The sequence below is a fragment of the Alexandromys fortis genome, unplaced genomic scaffold, assembly GCF_014885135.2.
Source record: "Alexandromys fortis isolate MF-2015 unplaced genomic scaffold, M_Fortis_MF-2015_v1.1 scaffold_304, whole genome shotgun sequence".
Classification (NCBI taxonomy): Eukaryota; Metazoa; Chordata; class Mammalia; order Rodentia; family Cricetidae; genus Alexandromys; species Alexandromys fortis.
In genome coordinates this window covers 240,902-262,405 of record NW_026068173.1, presented here as the reverse complement: position 1 = coordinate 262,405, position 21,504 = coordinate 240,902, and the positions used below count along the sequence as shown (strand labels likewise).

The 21,504-nt window shown below is 47.6% G+C and overlaps 1 protein-coding gene and 1 non-coding gene across 3 annotated transcripts in view; both read left to right on the top strand.

Annotated features, from left to right (window-relative positions):
- Window positions 1-21,504, top strand: part of Cib4 (calcium and integrin binding family member 4) — a 59,279-nt gene that overhangs the window by 33,028 nt on the left and 4,747 nt on the right. For both annotated transcript variants that reach the window (XR_007589555.1, XM_050128568.1), the window contains exon 4: window positions 12,817-12,958. Coding sequence is in view for 1 of the 2 variants with exons in the window: in XM_050128568.1 (XP_049984525.1) it covers window positions 12,817-12,958 (142 nt within the window). In the remaining variant the exon portion in view is untranslated. The remainder of the gene's footprint in view (window positions 1-12,816; window positions 12,959-21,504) is intronic.
- Window positions 1,293-1,404, top strand: LOC126492277 (U6 spliceosomal RNA). Its single transcript, XR_007589556.1, has one exon. It is a non-coding gene; the product is annotated as a U6 spliceosomal RNA (small nuclear RNA).

Sequence of the window (21,504 nt, the reverse complement as noted above, 5' to 3'; positions counted from 1 at the left end):
ACCTGGACAGATCCTGATACTAATTTTTCTACACAGCTCACCTGGACCGTTCTCCCTCAGGGATTCCGGGACAGCCCACACCTCTTTAGCCAGGCTCTGGCCTCTGATCTGCTTTCTCTGTCTCTCCCTAAATCAAAGCTTATACTCTATGTCGATGACATCCTGCTGTGTAGCCCATCTTTGGAGACCAGCAGGACTGATACTGCCGCCTTATTAAATTTTTTATCCAAAAAGGGCTACAGAGTCTCACCAGGCAAAGTTCAATTGTCCACGACTCAGCATCCTAGCGATGACCCAGCTACTCAGAAGAAAAAACCGGACGGAGGTGACTTCTTCAATCAGCCAGCCCAGAACGCCAGCAGACCAACCAGACACTCCCTGGACCCCTCGACGCCCAAAGTCAGCAGGAAGCAGTCATGAGAGACCGGGCTACGCCCCCATTCCCTACCCCTTAAGACCCCCCAATTTAATTTTTTTTAATAAACCAAAAAGGTTGGGATGTTATTCCTTGGAAACTACAGCTCCCAGACTCCTCCTGGAGTACGAACACCTTGGAACGCTGGCGTGCCCAGGTGCGGGTCATTCCTCCCAGATAACATTGCACCCCCCGTTAAAAGCGAGCTTCCACGAGGTCTCGCTCTCTCACCTCTCTCTCTAACCCCCCTCTGGCCCCTTGTGTGTCTCACACACCCCATCCCTTATCGTGTTTCCCCCTCCCCATTAAAGCGCACCCACGTGGGAGCCACGTGTCTCGTCTATCCTGTGTTTGTCCACACACCCACCGCCGCCGTTTTAAAGGAATAATACAACCCTCCTGTGTTAGCCTCCCAAGTAGCTGTGTTTATAGTATGTACCACTGAGCCCAGCTTCCTTTCCCACTAGAATGTAGAGAGTGTGACGACAGCTGTTTTTCTGTTCATGCCAGAGCCATCATTTGTGTCCAGTTGGACCCTGTTTCCATTACATGATCTTTTTCTACTGATATGGTTCTTTAATGTTTGGCACTTTTGCATGACTGTCTTTGTGTGCGCGCACGTGCCTGTGTGCTAAATATTGTAAATTTTCTATTCTAAGTACCTAGTGCTGAAGCTGTACATACATTCTTGAGTTTCATTCCAAATGTGGTTTGCTTACTGCAACCTTTTGCTCCTGGAATCTGAAGGCACGTTCTCTTTCCTTCCACCCAGCCTTTGCTGAGGTCAGTTTCCACAGAACCAGCACACCTATCAAAACCAAGAAATTTGACGCTTGGGAGCTAGTTCAGTCAACAAAGGGCTTGCTTTATAGGGAATCTGAGCTCACTTGGGCCACACATATACTAAAATTGGAAAAACACAGAGAATATTAGCATATAGCCCCTGGGCAAAGGGTGACACACAAATCTGTGGAGCAGTCCGTATTAACTTGTCATCCCAGGGCTGGGGAAGCAGAGACAGGCAGATCCCTGAATTCACAGCCTAAAGGCCATACCTGCTTGGCATATTCCAGGCCTGTGAGAGACCCTGCCTCAAACAAACAAGGTTGATAGTACGTGTGAGCGACAGCTGAGGTTGACCTCTGACCTTCTCAGGCAGGCACACGCATGTGTAAGCAGTGTGCACCTGCAAATGCAAGAGCACATTCCCCATGTCACCCATCAGCATTAGCTTTTGTAGTACTCTATTTACATACAGTAAGACGCCATGGAGTTCACGCTGGTGCCCTGACTATCACCCCTGGCCTCTGCCCCCTTGCTTATTTGTATCTTATCTGCATTGTAACTAACCTACCTGCAGCTTATGTGTTGAACCCTGGTGTAGTCTCAGAATGATTAAGCGGCACACCCCCGTGAGAAACGAACGCCCCTGGACCCCAGAGTACAGTGAGGATTACTTATTCTCTTTGCCTCTTTAGAATCCGACTGAAACCCTCTTTCAAAAGTCACTCAGTCAGTGTTTTTCTCTCTTTGCCCTTTCAGTGAGGTTTTGGCGCCTGTTGGCAATGGTCTCACCTGTCGCAGGGCTGGCTTCCCTCCTGAGCTCGCTGCCACCCTGCTGTTAACTGCTTTTAATTTGCACCGGTGAGAGCGCACTCCTGCGGCGCATGGTGCTGGGGCTTGGAAAAAAATACCCGGTGTGGGGGGGTGGGGGATGGCTTAGTGGTTGGAAGGGAACACTGATTTTGCAGAGGACCTGAGTTGGGAGACCCAGCCCCTTCTTAGGCAGCTCACAGTCCCCTGTAACTGCGGGGGAACCCGACACCTCCAGCCTGCACATATCCACACAGGCAGACAAGAATGCACAGAGGCCAGACCCGCCCCCTCCACCGTGGCACCATCCAGAGTAGATCCTGCACCCTGAAACTTTCCTTACAGTTAGTTTCTCCTTCCCCAACTAATGGCTATCACTCTTCTGTTTCTCTATTTCTATAGTTCTGGATTTTCCAGAATAGACGCCTTCAATATACAGCCTCTCTCCCTCCCTTCTTTCTTCTACCTTTCTCTCCCCTCTTCCTTCCTTCCTTCCTTCCTTCCTTCCTTCCTTCCTTCCTTCCTTCCTTCCTTCCTTCCTTCCTTCCTTCCTTCCTTTTGGAGCTTGAGTTTCACTTAGTAGGCTCGGATGGGCCCCACTGAATACTTAAGCCTCCTGTTTCCGCCTCCTGAACGCTAGAGTTACAGGCATTGTGCCAGCCTCAATGTGTCGCCTTTTTAGTCTGATTTCCTTCACTCAGCGAAATCCATTGAAGGATCTTCGGCATTGTGGTGTTCATCAATGGCTTTTCCTTTCTCCGAGTCGCGTTCCATCTTCTAGCTGCGTCTCTGCTTGTTTATCCATTCATGGCTTGAAGTGCGTATTGATTGTTGTCGCTTGCCCTTTTATTCCTGTAATGATGCCTTTCGAACAATATAATTTTTCAATTTTAGTATACTCAAATTTATGGCGGTCCCCCTATGGTTAGTGCCTTTGTATATTGTTAAACAATCTTTGCCTCAGGGTTAAGAAGATTTTATGGGTTTAAAAAATGTTTCTGAATTTTGACTACTTGTCCTTTCTATTAGATCATGGCTCAACCTGGGTCAGTTTTTGAGTTTTATGTGAGGTAGGGATCAAGATCCATCATTTCTTCAGGTCACTGTCTACCAACCTGGCACCAGGGCTTGCTGACTCCCCTTCTCCTGGATGCATTCTAGAGCCTTCTGGACCAGGGGTTGTGCACATCTGGCCCTGGTTCATTGTTCTTACATTGATCTCACACGGTCTCAGTTCCCAGTGCTCTGGCCTCGGTCTTCATACCTCATAGAGCTGCCTTTGCTGTTCTGAACTCCATCTTGCTTTTCCATGTGGAGAATCGGCTTGTCAGTTTTCATGGAAACAGCAGCTGGAAGGGCTTCAACTAGAGCCGCAGTCACATCATGGATCAACTTGGGAAGAGTTGGTATCTCATTGTTGAGCCTTCCATGACTATGATACATACAGGAAAAACATGTTAAAGACACTGAGACAGAGTTTACTTTCACCCTTCTCCCGGGCCCCAAAGGCTGTCCACTCAAACGTGTATGACAGAGTAGGACCTTATGGGCAGAGCTTCCTATGTTGGGGGTCTTGTCCAGGTAAACTGAGGTATCTATTAAAAACTGAGGGGTGATGTCTGTGTCCCTCCTGTCAGTTACTCCAGCCACTCCTTTCCTCAGCAGAGGCTTTTACACCTGGGGCAGCAGGATCTCTGTGAGTTCGAGGCCAGCCTGATCTACAGAGCAAGTTCCAGGACATCCAGGGCTACACAGAAAAACACTGTCTCAATTAAAAAAAATTCAAGTGTACCTATAACGTCATTATTGAGTCACTGATGTATTTTATGAGCATTTTTTCCAGCGACCGTAAAAAGCTCTTTTTGACTAGGCATTAGCTAGAGAAATGGCAAGGAGATATTTTTAATCTAAGTCCAAATATTTTTCCCCTGACTATCATCTTCAAATCAAATCTCTCATTCAGTAACTTTAAGAGGATCCTATTAAAAACAAAACAGAAGAAAACAACAACAACAACAAAAATACGTTGTTTAATTTGGGGAGGGGGCAGAGGCTGCAATCTTTTTTATCAACAAACTGTAGTTTCTGTTAAAAACAATCTGCCAGCATTTGGGGTTTGTTTTCACCTTTCTTGGTCTCAGCATGCAAAAGGGGATTTCGCTGCTGAGTTACCTGTATAAATTTCTGCGCTGACATGTTTATGCTCCCCTTGTTCAAACACCTTCAAGCTCGGGTACACGTTATTCTTGAAATGGAAGCATTACTTTGTCAATTGTCATTTCCTTCCTCCCTGAGAGGAACAAGGATTTTTAAATGAGTGTGAAATTTAACGCAGATGATAACTCTCTGGATGCATCCCAAAATGTATGGGTTTGGATTTCAGATTGTTAGCATTAATAGAAAAGAAATCTGGAATGTGGTAAGCTAACCAGGACCTGGGGTGGTTAAGTTGTGGGGACCTGGGTCGTTAAGTTGTGGGGACCTGGGGTGGTTAAGTTGTGGGGACCTGGGGTGGTTAAGTTGTGGGGACCTGGGATGGTTAAGTTGTGGGGACCTGGGATGGTTAAAGAATCCCTTCTGCAGAGCCTTCCTGACTGTTCTTGTCTGCCCCAGGGGACTAGGGCTGAAGGGTCCTCAGCCTTCTGCCATTCAGCTCGAGGTAGAGAGCCAGCTGCACCCCCCAGGCACTTAGAAGCCTCTCTGCAGGGCCATTTCCACCAGACTCCATTTGGAGCTGTGTGGATTCTAAGTGATACTTCATCACAATGTCTGGCCATCCCTCCAGGAAACAGAAAGGCAGGGAGCCTGGGAAAGAAGGAAGCTACCTTTGGTTAGAATAGAAGCAGGCATGGGACACTCTACTGGTGGTACGGTAGTTGTTAGGGTCAGAGCCTGGGCCCTGGATGGCAACCTTAAGGAGCTAGACTCCAACACCTGTCTGCAAGAGGCCAGCTAAAGAGGCAAGGAACAGCAGAAAAAAAGGAGATGTATTCAATGTGGCTCCATTGAGAGGAGCAACAAAGCCGTCCAGCACCCCCCTCCCCCAGCACCCAGCTTATCTATCTCCTGGGTCCTGACATAGGGTTCAGCTTCAAAGCAAGAGGTATATGTGCCAAACTGAGAAGTCCTAGTGAAGATGTGTTCCTGCCCATCACTGACCATTTGTCTTGGCTCCAGTCTCTCCTTAAGTGTGGTCTGATAGAGATAGCTTCCTCTTCTGCCTGGCATCCACCTTCAGCCTTTCCCTTCTCTTGGCATGAGATTCTTGGGGAAAATTCCAATTTCTTGGGGTCCAATTGCATCAATAGTCTGATAGTCAAAGGGAGGGATCCATGCGTCTCTTTAATATATCAGGCTTCAGGGTTGACTGGATTGGCAGCCCCCAACTCTTAGAGGCTGCTCTGATGACATCATCCTACTTTGGCTTCGACTTAACATCTGCCTGCTGTCCTCTGGAGAGCAGTGCCCCTTGCTCTGTGCTTGGGTTGCTTCCCCTACCCAGTAAAGCAAAGGGTAGCCAGCCATGTGATTTTATTAAAAGTAAGAATTTTGAGGGCTGGAGAGATGGCTCAGTGGTTAAGAGCACTGGCTGCTCTTGCAGAGGACCTGGGTTCGGTTCCCAACACCCACATGGCAGCTCGCAACAGTCCCTAACTCCAGTTCTGGGTGATCCAGTGCCCTCTTCTGGCCTCTGAGGGCAATGCACACATGTGGCACACACACAGGTGATGGAGGAAGGTCATTGGTTAAAAAAATAAAGAAACTGCTTGGCCCTGATAGGTTAGAACATAGGTGGGTGGAGTAAACAGAACAGAATGCTGGGAGGAAAAGGAAGTGAGCTCAGATGCCAGGCCGCTGCTCTCTGGAGCAGACATGATGAAGTTCCCACCCAGGATGGACGTAGGCTAGAATCTTCCCGGTAAGCGCACCTTGGGGTGCTACACACATTATTAGAAATGGGCTAGTCCAGGTACGAGAGTTAGGTGAGAAGAGGCTAGATATCATGAGCCAAGCAGTGTTTAAAAGAATACAATTTGTGTGTTGTTATTTCGGGGCCTAAGCTAGCCAGGCGACCAGGAGCTGGGGCGGCAGGAACACAGCCCGCAGCTCCTACTACACACAGGCAGGACTCTCACACATTAAAAATAACTTAACAATCATTTATCCTGTATGTGTACGTGTGAGGGTGTGCACACTATAGTATGCATGTGGAAATCAGAAGGGGATTCATAGTTTTCTCCTTCCTCATGTGGGTCCTGGGTATTGAGTCCTGGTCACAAAGCTCAGCAGCAAACCCCGCTCTGCTCTAAGCCATCTTACACCACCCCCTGCCTGCTGCTTCTGTAAAAGTCTTATTGTGATGTTTTGAGATAGAGCTGTGTAGAGAGCTGGGTCTGGCTTGGCTGTCTCATTTTTTAATTGACACATAATGTGCATAGTTATTGGGTACAGCTAGTTTGTTTTATTTTTAATAGCTGTCATAACTGATTCAAAGAGGAGAAGGGTATCATGGGACCGCATGTATTAAATCACAGCACTCAGTTTTCAACCCCATCTACCAATTAAAGGCTCTTTATTGAACGGAGCTAGGCGTCGTGCATCTTCCTTTATGTCAGCCAGCGGTTTTACAAGCTAATTGGAAAGCTTCATGTTTTTAGATTTTTAAATAAGGAGATCCAATATCCGCCTACATTATTTGGGCAAATTTCAAAGAGGTTAGGAAAAAAATCTGTTTCTAATATTTAAAGGTATGTCCATGTAAACACTTTTTATAGGTGATACCATATTTTGAAACGCCACTTCAAACCAGCCTCTCCAAAATGCCAGTTACAATGGAAAAGCATCCTCGTTACAATGAGTCACCTAATTTCTCCTGAGTAGTCAAATGAAGTTGCATTTCCTCTTGGTGAGCAATAGCTGCGTATACATTACAAATAGTATAAAATATTATTAACAAAATAAAAGGTAGAAAATGTCAACCACCACTTGTCATCATAACAGATCAGCAAGTATGAAGCACTTGTTTGTGCAGGGGGAAAAAGTGTAACTCATCTATGGGTGTACGGCTCTTTTGAGAGCACTGTCTCGAGACAGCCAGCAAGCCTCCCTGTGGTTGGAAAGATGCCCAGTCACGCTTCTCTGATCAGAGCCTAGTGTATGCGTTGCTACAAAACTCTGAAAAAGTAAACCTAACCAGATCAATGATCCCTGCTGCAATTTCTGAATGTCTGGACTTACTGTCCTGGTCACAGTACCCTGAAGAAAATCTCTAAGGAAATTAGCATCAATTCACTTTTTTTCTTTCTGTCATAGACAGACTTTCCATCAATGATTACACTCCATTTCACCCATAAGTAGTGGTGCAGTGTGTGTGTGTGTGTGTGTGTGTGTGTGTGTGGTGTATATGTATATATGGTATGTATGTGTATACATGTTTATGTGTGCATGCGTGTGTGTATGTGTGGGGCGGGTAGATGCATGTACATGTTTGTGTATGTGTGTGTGTGCACTTATGTGTGCACACATAGGTCAGAGGTCAATGTCAGAAGTCCTCCTCAATTACTCTCCATTCTATTTTTTTTTTTTCTGAGACAGAGACTCTCATTGAACTTGGAGTCCACCAATTCGGCTAGGCTGGCTGGCCAGTGAGCTCCCAATACCCTCCTGTCCCCAACTGCCTAGCACTGAGATTACAAATGTGCTCTGCCACCCCTGAGTTCTTCTCTGGGATCGAGACTTAGGTTCGTGGGATTGCATGGCAATCACTCCACTAACTAAGCCAGTTCTGCATTCCCTGCTTTTTGTTATTCAAGACTGGGTTTTGCCATGTAGTCCAGGTCAGCCTTGAACTCATGGTCCTCCTGCCTCTACCTCCCCAGTGCTGGGATGACAGGCCTGTACCACCACACACAACTAGAAATGATGTTTTTATTATTATTCTGTGACAGCTCCCTCTTTAGTGGCTCAGAGTCACAAGGCTCTTCATGTAGTTCGTCGTTAAATCAAAACCTAAGAAATCCAAGTTAGAAACATCTGTGCTTTTAAGTATTTCACAAAGGCTTGGCAGCGTGAGACCCGCTCCTTCTCTTCGTCTTCAGAAATACCGTCTTTGCATTTTCCAAGGTTGCAGTGTATATGCCATTATTCTTGCTGTCATCAACTACCAACCTCTGGGTTTCCAGTCTAAGGGGGGAATGTATATTCCGAGAATTCCTCCTCTGGGAAGATATAAACATATGCACTCGCCTTATAAGGCCCCAACAACAAAAAGTCCAACCTAAGAAACCAAGGAGTTTAGTAGACTTCCAGAGTCCAGATGAGGGGTTGCATAAAGGACCACGAGTGACCTTGCCGTGCCAGAAAATCTTTACCCAGCATGAATGATGGCTTCCCCACAGTCACACAGATGGGGGGTCCCTTTCACTAACCACCCCAAGACCCCTACACCATTTGCTGTTAGAATAGAATTGCATGCAAAGGGCTGGGAAGAGTGGCTGGAGTCTCAGAAGAGGGTTCCTGCTCTCCTAAATTCCTCCTTCTCTGAGGAAACCCCAGCAGCCAGTAGGCCCTAACTCTATGCTTGTTTGAAAACAGGCACAGCTGGCATAATTAAGATGGTGATTGTTTAACCTAGAGGATACCACATTGCCCACCTCCCCTCTGTGTGTGTGTGTGTGTGTGGTGTGTGCACGCGCACGTGTGTGTAAGTCAAATGAGATGGGTCAAAGGGAAAGTAAATTGATCTTCCAGGAACCCCCCGACACCCCAACCCCACCACCATCAACCCCCTCACTCCCAGCCAAGGCCAGCGTTGGAGGAGGCCCCAGGGGAAGGAAGACTTCATCTTCTTCCTAGCTGGAGAAGTGCGGTGGTGGAGAGCGTGGTGACCTGCCTTGTGCCTGACTGAGCACAGGCTCAGAGAATTGAAGCAAGGACACCTTGTTTTGTCTGCCTGGATTCTTGAGCTTTTTCCGTGTGGAGGAAAGCTGCATTTCAAGTAGGAAAATACCTCACCGCTGGCGCTTTCTCTCTGTTTACTTTTGTCTGCGTTACAAACACTGCCTTCGGTTATGGATTCCTTGCAGGGATCCTGTGAAGCCGTATATCCATTTGCGAGAAGAGTTAAGGTAGCTAACATTTGGTCACATAATTGATGAAGCCACTTAGCTAGGTACTTGGAACACAACCTAGGAGTTCAAGCTCTCAGTGTCTATTAGAGATAGGAGGTGTTTCTGGGCATGTTAAAGTAAAAGAACGGAAGCTCCACCCTGAAGTGTGCTTGGTTTTTTGGGTGGGTCAGCCTGGAATCCCTTGCATCATGGCCATTTCTGGAACATGTATATGACATATGTATATATTTCTCCATAATACATTATATATGTATGTATATGTATATGCCTATGATGCACATGTATGTATGTGTGTGTGTGTGTGTATGTATATATCAGACTCCCATGACCTGAGGACACAGCATCCTGTTTGGTGCATTCATTTACTTACGTACCACAGACTCTGTGACTTACACAATGGAAATGTTGTCTCCTAACTGCCAAGGCTGGAAGCCCAAGAGTGTGTAGACAGGGTTGGCTCCTTCTGAAGACTGGGACGAAGCTGGGACGAAGAGTCAGATCCAGGCTCTCTACCTTCTGAAGGGTTGCTGGCGATCTTGGGCATTCATTCTTTGACTTGTAGAAGCTTCCCCCTGATATCTGCCTCTGCGTCCATGTGGCAGTCTCTGTGAACACACGTGTCCAGTCCCTTCATATGAGGACAACATTGTATGTCATGAGGATCCTTCCTCTGTGTGATGTCCCTTCAACCTCGGGAATTGTAGCTACAACTCTACTTCCTAATGAAGTCATATTCTGAGGTGTGGTGATTTGCTACTTTGACACAGGAATTTTGGAGGGACACAGTTTATTCTACCATGCTGACCTCTGCTCTAGACCCCCTGACACAAGGCCTCAGAAGGTGAAAGTATGTGTGATATGCATGTAGTATATACCATGTGCTCACCATAATGTGACAACCACACTCTTCATGATTTTTAGAAGATTGTTCTCTGTTTTGTTTTGTTTTTTGAGACAAGGTCTTGCTATACATCCCTGGCTGGACCGGCACTCCCTATGTAGCCAAGGCTAGTAGGCTCTGACCCCCAAATTCTCTTCCCTCAGCTTCCCAAGTGCTGGGATTACAAGTGTGCACCACCATATTGGGCTTGAATTTTTAGAACACTTACCACAATATCTACCCTCTTAGATGTTCAAATGCACAGTGCAAAACTGGGACCTACAAGCGTCACGGGGAATAGCTGGTTCTTCATCTTGCACAGATGAAGCGCTACAACTGTCAAACACGAATTCGTGCTTTTAAGAGTGACTCCAAGTGACCTGTATGCTGAGTAAAATTTGAGAGCTGCATAGCCACACGATGTCTCATCTCAAATACAATGATGCACCAAATAAAACCACACGGGTAAATGTATGGCTGAGTTCTAGGAGAAGGAAAGAAAAAGAAAATATCCCAAATGTCAAAACTAAAGACCTGAAGCAAGAGAGCTAAGCATTGGCTGATCCGGGTGGGAGCTACAGAGAGCGGGGTTCTCAACCTCCCTCACGCTGTGCCCCTTTATTACAGTTCTTCCTGGTGTGCTGACCCAGCCATAAAATTATTTTGTTGCTATTTCATAACTGTAACTTGGCTACTGTTATGAATCGTATGTTTTCCAATGGTCTTGGCGATCAGCTAAGGGGTCATGACTCACAGGTTGAGAACCACTGGTATAGATCCTTAGCAGTCGGCTCAAGTTACGTGGATAGGTCATTGCCCAGCTGAAGCAGAGAGGCTTGCATGAAACACGGGGCTCTAAAGAGATGCCTTGTCATAGGAAAGAGCTAGAAAAACCCAGAGAACCACTTCATCTGATTAGAACTTCGGGGGAGCTGGGGCTCTACTGTATGCTTGCATCTGCTCTAAAGGCTTAAGGGTCGGGAGGCTTAGTCAGGGTACATATAAGAACAGGGATTTGAGGGAGGTATGAGCTAATAGGGTTTGTTTTGAAGTATGAGAGAGAGAGAGAGGTTGGAGTCTGATAAGGTCTGCTGGGCGGGGGCGCTGAGCTACTGGGGAAAGGCATCCTGGGATGAGGGAGTGGATGGAGCCCCAGAGAGTGAGAAGAGGGCGTGTCAAAGCTGAACTTGCTACTTTAAAAAAAAATTTTTTGAGCTGTATATTTTTCTCTGCTCCCCTCTTTTCCTCTCCCCTCCCCTTCTACCCTTTCCCATGGTTGCACATGCCTTTAATATCAGCACGTGGGAGGCAGAGGCGGGTGGATCTCTGTGAGTTTGAGGCCAGCCTGGTCTACAAGAACTTGCTACTTTTAAAGATTGCCAAGCACCCTTCTCTGTGCCTCCCTGCTGAGCTCTATACGAATCAGCAGTCACTATAATAAAACACTGGAGCAGATCGTGTTAGAAGGGGATTACAGCTTTGTCATTTCAGCCCTTGGTCAACTGTCCCCATTGCTTTGGGGTCTGTTGCAAGACAACACAATATGCAGAGAAGGAAGCTGCCCACCTCGTGGCACCTGGGATGCAAAGGTAATAAGAAGAACTGGAATCCCATGATCCTCTCTGAGGACACATCTCACTAATGTCTTATCACCTTTCACGGAACCTACCTTTTAAAGCTTCCGCTGCTTCCTGGGGACCACACCTATAACACACAGGCTTTGGGGAGACAATTATAATCTAAACTATTACAAACTCTGATGAGCTCTGCCCCCGAAAGTCCTCTCACCACCTGCCTATTCTTGGGGACTGGAGGGACAGTCGCAAGCTGCAATAGTGAGCTGTATCCAAACTGGCCAATGGTGGCTGGGATGTCACAAGCCCACGTGGAGGAATGTCAGTAGAGGAGGGAGCTCACATGCTAAGATCAGGACAGTTTGAGGGAATTGGAGCTGGAAACAGCGTGGCCCTTGGTAATTTGGGACTCTGTGTGTGTGTGTGTGTGTGTGTGTGTGTGTGTGTGCATGCACGCACGCGCATGTGTGTGTGTGTGTAGGTGTGGAGGCATGTATGGGGTGGGGACTGAACCCAGGGCATCATCACACGTGCTAGGCAAATGCTCTGCTGCTCAGCTTCATTTCCAGCCTTGGCACCTCATCTGAAAACTGCCCTATTGGTTATGACATCTGTGGTGGGTAAGGAGCAACTAGCAGCTCCCATTGGCTGAGTTTTCTATCAGACACTGGGCTATTCTGCTCATTCCTCATGTCAGTCCCGCAATGGCAGCATAGCGATTATCTCTGTACTCTGAGGGATAGTCGCTGAGTGTCTCTGTAACTAATGGCACAGCATTAAACCCAGGTCTGCTGCCTGCTATAGCAATGCTACTGGTTACCTCTGGGCACTCGGCTTTTGTTTTATTCTTTATCCATTTTTAAAAAATTTTCTGAGTTTTAAATGTAAAATGGAGGGAAATTTGATAGTCATAAAAAATCTTCAATAACATGACCCAAAACCACACATGCACATGCACACCACACACACACACACACACACACACACACACACACACACACATGAGCCATTGGAATGTGTGTGCAGGAGGAGACATGGACGAGCAGAGTGATGTCAAGCAGGCTGCCTGGTCCTGGGTTCCTCCGTCACACCCAGGGTCCTGTTTTACTCCTGGGCTTGTTCTTTTTGCCTGGGCCCAGACACAGTGCTAGTGGCAGGTGGGAGAGGCCCTGGGAGGCAACACCTGGGCCCTGATAGACCTTGTCTCCCTCACTCCCCTCACAGGTCAACCCTTTCAGAGACCGAATCTGCAGGGTGTTCTCCCACAACGGCGTGTTCTCTTTCGAAGATGTTCTGGGCATGGCGTCAGTATTCAGTGAGCAGGCCTGCCCCAGCCTGAAGATCGAATATGCCTTTCGTATCTATGGTGGGTACCTTGGTTGGGGTGGTTGGGGTGCTGAGTGGGGAGGAGGAAGGGGTCAAAGAGAATCTGCCACATGTGAAATCCAGCAATGTTATGATGGTATGGTATAATGAGGATTCATCTGGTCTTTATGAGTATATATTGTATTTCTTAAATACTGTGAAATAACAAAACCGGTTGGGAATCTCATCAGCTCTGATAGACCTTACCTCTATGTCATCTATATAAGTGGCCTTTATTATTGCTGTCACCAACATACATGACAAGAAGCAACTTAGGTGAAGGAGGATTTATTGAGAGTGTCTGAAGGCACACAGTCCATCGTGCAGGGACAGCGGGTGACCAGAAGGCCACATGCGTTTGAGATGCCTCACCTCCTTACATGTTGGTGGAAGAGGAATCAGAGGCGACACAGGATGCTGGGTGGTACTGTAAGCCTCTAGTCCTGCCCCTTAAGAAACCCATGCCCTTCCCAGATAGGTTCCTCCTCCCAAAAGTCCCACCGTCTCCCAAAGCAGTGCCAGCAGCTGGGAAACAAATGCTCTATTTCATGTTCAAATCATAACTCCATCCAAGGGCACTGGGGTCACCGATGTGGCTATTCGGTGATCTCTCTCTGGGCAAGCCAGCGAGAAAGGGAAGACATTGCTTGTCTGGCAGGAAGAAGATTGGATGGGAACTTGAGAGACATGAGCACCAGAGCCGGCTCTGCATGCAGTGGCTGCCTAGTCTTGAACGAGTCATTTCATTTTCCCAAGAACCCATTCTCTCATCTTGAAAGTGAAGGCTTGAGAAAGATGATCTGTGATGTCTTTGATGTCTGCCCTTTGCCCTGTATTGTCCCCGAAGCCCAGTGGGATACTCAGACCTCTCCAAAGCAACCGAAAGGAAAGAGCCAAAGAAATCCTGAGACACTTTCCAACAGACCATAAACATCTCTAAGTACATCATGGAAACTCCTTTGCTTGCACAGGCAGACTGGCCCGGATGACCACTGCCCTTTCTGTTTAAGGAGGCCATCCGGCTCCTCCTGTCCTCAGACATCAGTGAGCAGAACCACGCAGGCCGAGGAAAACCTAAACTTGCTAGGTATGGTGGCACACACACTGGTAATCAGAAGGCTGAGGCAGAGGATTACAAGTCTGAAGATAAACAGGACTACATAGTGAGACCCTGTCTTAAAAAGCCAAGGGCTAGTGTTATAGCTCGATGGTAGAATGCTTGCCTAGGATACACAAGGCTCCTGATTGGATCCCAAACTAAACAAACAAAGCCCCCCCCCCCCAATCTGGAGAACCTGAATGAGAGGATTGCAGGCTGAATTAAACCAAAAATGTCAGCACTGTTTTGGAAAACTGAACAGAATTCCGCATCTCCACACCGAGACATTTACAATACCCCAAAGTGACCTGCTATGCAAGAAAATTCCTTTAAATCTTGCTGCAGCCTCCAGAAGGAAGACTGACTCTGACATGACCCAGATACTGAAATTCACTGATAGAGTCTTAAAACAGCCGCTGCCACCGCTGTCGTCAGCTCTTCAGAGAAACAGAAGCAACGAGAAAGAGAAGGAGAAGGGAGAAGGATGCCGGGGTAGAGAGGGAAGGGCAGAGGGAGAAAGAGAAAGAAGGACCTGTAGGGGTGGACTTGGGGGACATTGGTGACCAGCAACCATACAGTCTACTGTGAGTGGGACATCCTGGAAAGACGGTGATTTAATTCAGTCCAAAGGCACAAGAATTGAGAGCACCATTGACCAAGGACAGAGCAGAGACAGAAAACTCCTCCGACCTTCGCTTGTCAGCTATTGGGCGCTTATTGGGCTGGGTGATGCCAACACACAATGACGGGTGTGATCTTGGTTTTTAATTTTTATTTGTTTTTAATGTATTTAAAAGATATGTGTGTGTGTGTGTGTGTGTGTGTGTGCGCGCACACACACACACACAGTACTCAAGTTGGCCAGAAGAGGACGTTGGACCCTCTGGATTAGGTGGTTGTAAGCCTCCCAGCGTGGTTACTGATAACCAAACCAGGTCCCCTGCGAGAACAGTACACACTCCAAACACATGAGCCGCCTCTCCAGCTCTTTTTTTTTTTTTTTTATTATTTGATGACTTCAGACCTGTATGCAATGTATTATAGTCATTTCACCTCCTCACCCTCTTTTCTTTCTCTCCCTCTGTGCCCCTCCTTACCAGCCCCCACCATCCACGTGTGTGTGAGAGAGAGACAGAGACAAAGAAACGAGAGAGAGAGAGAGAGAGAGAGAGAGAGAGAGAGAGAGAGAGAGAGAGAGAGATCCAGCGTATTTAACTGGGGTTGCCTACACAAGAGTGGCTGAAGGGTTGTTTACTGGCGCATGGGCAGTTTACCAGTGGCTACACCACTGAAGAAAGTTACTCCCAGTCCCCCCCCTCCCACAACTGCCAATAGTTCCTGACTCAGGAGTGAGGCCTCATGAGGCCACCACCCTCCCCCAGCCACGAAAGGACTGTCTCCTGCACATTTCAATGTGACCTTCTTTATTCGGTTTGCTGATTCAAATGCTAATCTCTTCCAGAAATTCTCTCACAGACACACCAGGAAATAATTTTTTTTCTGCCTTTATCTGGGCATTCCTCAGCCAAGTCAAATTGACACATAAGATTGACCATCACAACAACCATTTCCAATAAAGTAAAAGAAAATCTTCTCTCTCTCTCTCTCTCTCTCTCTCTCTCTCTCTCTCTCTCTCTCTCTCTCTCTTTCTCTCTCTCTCACGCACACACACACACACACACACAATGAATAGATATGAAAGCTCATCAGAAAATACAACTATGGAGGCAGTGAAGGAAAACAGACAGCTGGTCAAGATGTGATTGAACAAGGGGACCGTGTTCTAGCCCCAGCAAGCAGCAGAACTTGGATAGAAGGAAGGGGTAATGGAATATCCCTCCATTATTCCTCAGCGACTAAGGAACGTCTCTGAGATGGGCTGTTAGGGGTGTCCCTGAATGGAGGCCCAGAGAGGCCGTCATGTGATGCTGTGAAGGTGAAACCTGGATTGCCTTAGAGACCCCAAGATGTTGGAGATGCCAGAACTACGGGATACCAGCCAAGGAGAGCTGCTAACAGGGAGTGGACCCTGCCTAAGAGAGAAAAGTGTGTTGCAGTCAACAAAGCTGAAAGGAGTTGGAGATCTGAAGAGCATTTGATATCAGACACGGAGACGCAGAGTGTGGAGTTTGCCCAGCTGGTTTTTGATCTCACTCTGGTCTGATATTTCCTCACCGTGCTCCCTTCCCTGTGCTCTGGAATGATAATGTCTATCCTGTGCCATTATATGTTGGAAGTGTGTGATCTGCTTTCTGATTTTGGTTTTATAGGGGATTACAGGAAAGAGATTCATGCATCTCAAAAGAGACTTTGAACTTTGGACTTTAAAGCATTACTGAGACAGTGATAGACTATGGGGACTTTTGAAGTTGGACTAAATGCATTTTGCGTTGTGATATTGTTACAGGATTTTGGAGATTAGTGAGTTGAGCTTGGTAGTTTGAATATCCCCATAAGCTCATAGGGAGTGGCACTATTAGGAGATGTGGCTTTGTTGAAGTGGGTATGACCTTGTTGGAGGAAGTGTGTCACTGTGGGGGTGGGCTTTGAGGTCTCCTATATGCTCAAGTCAAACCCAGTGTCTCAGTTCACTTCCTGTTGCCTTTGGATCAAGATGTAGAATTCTCAGCTACTTCTCCAGCACCATGTCTGCCTGCATGCCACCATCTCCCACCATGATGATAATGAACTAAACTTCTGAAACTGTAAGCAAGTGCCCCAATTAAATGTTTTCCTCTTTTTTAAAACAAAAGAGAGAGAAAGAGAGAGAAAGAAAAAGAAAAATACAACTCTGAGAAGAAGCTGGGCCTAGTAACATCAGCCTGTAATTCCAGCTGTGTGGTACACTGCAGCAGGAGGCTCACATGGTCCAAGTCTGCCTGAGCTACAGAGTGCATCGAAGGATAACCTGGAAAACTTAGCAAGTCTATATTACAAAATAAAAAAAAATAGATGTCTGGGGATAGCTTAATGATAGAGCACTCACCTAGTATGCCATAGCCTTTAGGTTCGCACCCCACTACCAAACAAGCCAAACAAACACAAAAACACACACCTGAAATCAAAACTCCCTGGGTGGACTTCACAGGACGATTGAGATAACAGAGGAAAGGACCAATCTGAAGACAGAGAAAAGCATCTGAATAACAGAAGGCAAACATTGAGAGAATGAAAGAACACGGCCTTTGGGACAGGCAGAGTTAGAAAGATCGAATGTGCAACCAGTTGATCCAATTAGAGTCTCAAAAGCAAAGGGTAGAAAAGATATTTGAAGAACTAGCGGCCCTAAATATCTTAAATTTGGTACAAGACACAAATTCATAGTGAATCTCAATCCAAAATGAAATCACACAATTGTATATTGTCAGTGCAGCAGTCCCGCCTGGGGTGTGTGTGTGTGTGTGTGTGTGTGTGTGTGTGTGTGTGCGCGCGCGCGCGCGCGCGCGTGTGTGTGTGTGTGTGTGTGTGTGTGTTCTCCTACAGCTTCCTTCTTCCTTTTCTCAAGCAGTCCCAAGTGTCCCAGGAGAACGCCTTTGATCCCAGGAGCCAGTCCTAGCTCACTAGTCACAGCCACACTTCTGTCAGAGGCAGCAGCTGTGCTGACTGAAGTCCTGTCACACTCTCCAGGACAAGACACCTCTAGCAGGGTCCCAGCCAGCTCAGCCCTCCAGTCTCAGCCAAAAGTGCATGGGTTGCAAGTCACAGAAACCTAGCTCATGAAGCAACAGATAAGGGACAATTAATCTTAGTCTGCTTGGGCTGGGTAAAAAAAAAAAATCCTCCAAAGTTCGGCGACCTCAGGTCCCACACTTTATGGCTTCAGGGTGCCTGCCAGTTAGGAATCCAGGCTTAGCTTATCTGATCCTTCTTCCTTCTCTCCTCCTCCACTCCCCTCCCTCCCCCTTCCTCCTGCCTCCTCCTCCTCTTTCCTCTTTTGCTTTCTTTTATTCTTTTTGTGGCAGGGTCTCACTATGAAGTCCTGGAGGGCTGGAAGTCACAGAGATCTGTCTGCCCCTATCTTCCCAGTGCTGGAATAAGAAAGGATCCCATATCTTAGAGTCTCACAAAATTCCAGCCAAAGTTCTGGCCAAGCAACTCGCAGAATACAGTTCTTGTGTTCATGAACCTTTGACCCCCAGCTTTGTGCTGGTTAGGAGCTGCCTCAGCATCTGAAGGCCACCCCAACCCTTTTGTCACATAGCCTTCCCAGCATGGCCACTTGTCTTCAAAAATAATGGGGGCAGGGAACAGCCCTCGAACCGTCTCCTGTTAGAATGGAGTCTTCCATGGCATGACCTGGCCCCGGAAGTGACACCCATCCTGTCATGCCTGCCAAATTCTGTTGGCTGGAAGCAGGTTACAGTCTTCGCCACACCAAACAGCACCAGGGTTCTACAAAAGCATCCACACCAAGAGGTGTGGAGCTCATGTAGTCCAGGCTAGCCTCAAACTCAGTGTGAGACTGAGGATACCATGAAGGTCTTGATCTTCCTGCCACCACTTCCAGAGTACTGGGATTAAAAGCCAAGTACCATCAACCCTAGCTCCAGACATCTGTCTCGTATGGAGTATGTCCACAGACAAAGGTACGGACCCCATGAAAGAAGGGAAGGCCTGGGATAGAGTGAAGAAGTTGCCAGAAAGCCAGGCAGCTTCTCTGCACAGCTGCGGAGCAAACCTCTTCCTTCCCAGACCTGAGGTTTATTCATCTGTGTCCATGAACTAAAGATGACTGCCCTCGTGCCCACATGGCCTATAGATCCTACACTGAGCAACTGGCCACAGTTTCAGTTTCTCAGCAGGCGCTGAATGGCTCAGCGAAGCCAATGATCTGATACCATGGTTGGAGGATCAGCCTTGTCCAGTCACCTCTGGCCAAAAGAAAAGCAGAGTCTCATGACTAAAAATGGCCCCAGAAGACATTTCTCAGAGACAGAAAAAGCTGGGTCTTTTTGCCTGAAATCTAATCTCTGCACTCAGGAGAGAAAGCTGGAAGAAGCAGAAGTTCAAGGTCATGCTCCCATACTTAGTGAGTTCAAGGCCCCTTGAGGTACTTGAGGCCTTGTCTCGACAGAAGGAGGGAAGGAAGTAAAGGAGAGAGGGAGAGAAAGAGAGAGGGAGGGAGAGAAGGAGGGAGGGAGGGGAAGAAGGGGGAAGAGTGCTCTACCATCTTCCCATGGTTTCCAGAGTCTAATAAACAAAGCCCCCAAAGCCCATGAGGATAGTAGATGCCCACAAGCGTCTTCTAGACACAGGGCCAACTTTGCTTAGCTTTATAAATGGGAATGTTCAGTGCTCAGAAGTCAGACTGAGTGGTTGGGGTCAAGTCAGGACCAGACGACACTCCACTCCACCCCAGTGTCCTTGTATCTGGCTTCATCCGTCTCCAAGCCCCTAACACACACAGTTATTCCCCTTCCCCAAGCACAACAAGCACAGAGAGCCTTCAAAAGTTCAGTTTAATCTTCAGTATAAATAGATGCCTGGGATTGGTGCCCCAGCCTGCATTCGGGACACCCAGACAAATCAGAATTGTCTTTGGGTTCTGACGATTTGTGACCATAGGCAGCTGTCAGCTTAGTGTGAGACAGAACTCTGGGATGCTTGCATCTAGTCCCTGGTACACAGAAGCTGCCCAGTAAGTCTGAAGTAAGCCCATAAGGAAGGAAGAAGAGGAATTAAAAGGAAGAGCAAAGAGGCAGACAGAGGAGACCAATGTGTTGGTAATGGTCATGGTAGTAGATCTTGTGAAACTCCAAAGACCTCTTGATGCTCTTGACCTGATGACTCCGGGTAAGGTTCAGAAGGGGACCAAAGATGTGGACCCTCTGGCCCCACTTACACCTCTGAATCAAATCTCCATCTTAGCAAGATACACCCCTTGTGCCCCCACCAATCTCAGCCCCTGAAAGGTCTAGAAAGCCATGCATTATCCTCCTGCCTCCCAAACCTGACTGCATACTGCAGCCACCTGGGAGTTAAATCAAAGCGAGAAACAACTTGACGGAATGGTATCTCCTGGCCTCCGGGCTTTTGCAAAGCCCCCCTGGGCAGGTTTGGAGGCTCCTTCTCTAGCTGGCTGTATTACTGTATCTGTTAGGATTGTATCCAGCTACAGGTAGCAGTGTCCCTGGTTATAAACAAACAAACAATAAACAAATGAAAGGAGAGAGAGAGACAGAGACAGAGACACAGAGAGAGAGAGACAGAGAGACAGAGAGACAGAGACAGAAGTCTGGAGCCAGGCAGTCTAGAGCTGGACTGATGACTTGAGAAAGCAAGCAAGGGCCCAGAATCCTTTATGCTTCCTCAACTGTAAAGTCCTGGTATGAGACTGTTGTCCTATTGTCCTCCTGTGCCCACAGACTTCTCATCTTTATTCCAGGCAGGGAGAGTGGTACGGAGGGAATGGGGGAAAGAAGAAAAGTGAAATCCACATTCAAAGACACAAATAAGTCAGCTCTTCCCAAGCTTTCTTGGAACACCACCAAGATACTTCAGTTTATATTTCCGGGGCCAGAATGATGTCATAGGCCACCTATGGCTGCAGTGGAGACGGGAAAGCCATCGTGTATGTTCATCTGAACCCCGGGGTCATCTTGAACAAGAACTGCTTTGAGAATGTCTCAGCAAGGCGACAGCACCTTGAGGCCTGGAACTCACCTCCTGGGCACCAGTTTCTGCCCCGAGGGATATTCTGCCCTCGGTGTGATCAATGTCACATCTCTCCATACCTTCAGGAAGATTTATCAACTGTCAGAGACCGATGTCTCAGCCACGCCTTTCTAATCCAGGTGGCACCAGCTATGGCTTCTCAGGCAGAAAGCAAGTTGCAGGTTTTGCCACACCTTCCTGAGACCTGAGCCAATGTCAGGGATGTCAGTGGCTAGGCTTGGCTGCTGAGGAAGCCTAGGGAAACTACTGAAGCTGCCATTGGTCTGCAAGCAATGAGCTTTAGCTCATTTCGTGGCAAGCACGTTTAGGAGGGGCTTGGAGGCTAAACCTTAACCAATCCAGTTCTCTAAGCTTACAGTGTGAGGCCCCCACACCCACCCAGGGGTCGGTCACAGGCTGCGAGTTCTAAGACGACCGTATCAGCATAGACTGGGACCCAGCCAGTGAGCAGACTCCCCAGCCCTAGCCCTTCCCAGACTGCTCTGCCCTTGCATCCCCGAAGGACAGGAACCACCCAGGACTACATTTACTCTAGCAAATGATTCTGTTTTCAGATGGCTTGGGACCAAAGCCATGTCATTTTCTGTAGTCTCTGCATATGGGAGCTAGGCCAGCAGGATGCCTGGGCACACTGCAAGGGCTTGGGGAGAGGCTGCAGAGGAGCTTCTTACTGGCAGTGTGGTGTCACTGCGCCTGCTCGGTGCCTGCTCAGTGCCTCCTCCGTGGGGCCTCCCCACCCCTTTCACCTGCTCTGCTGATTCACGTTGGGTGCA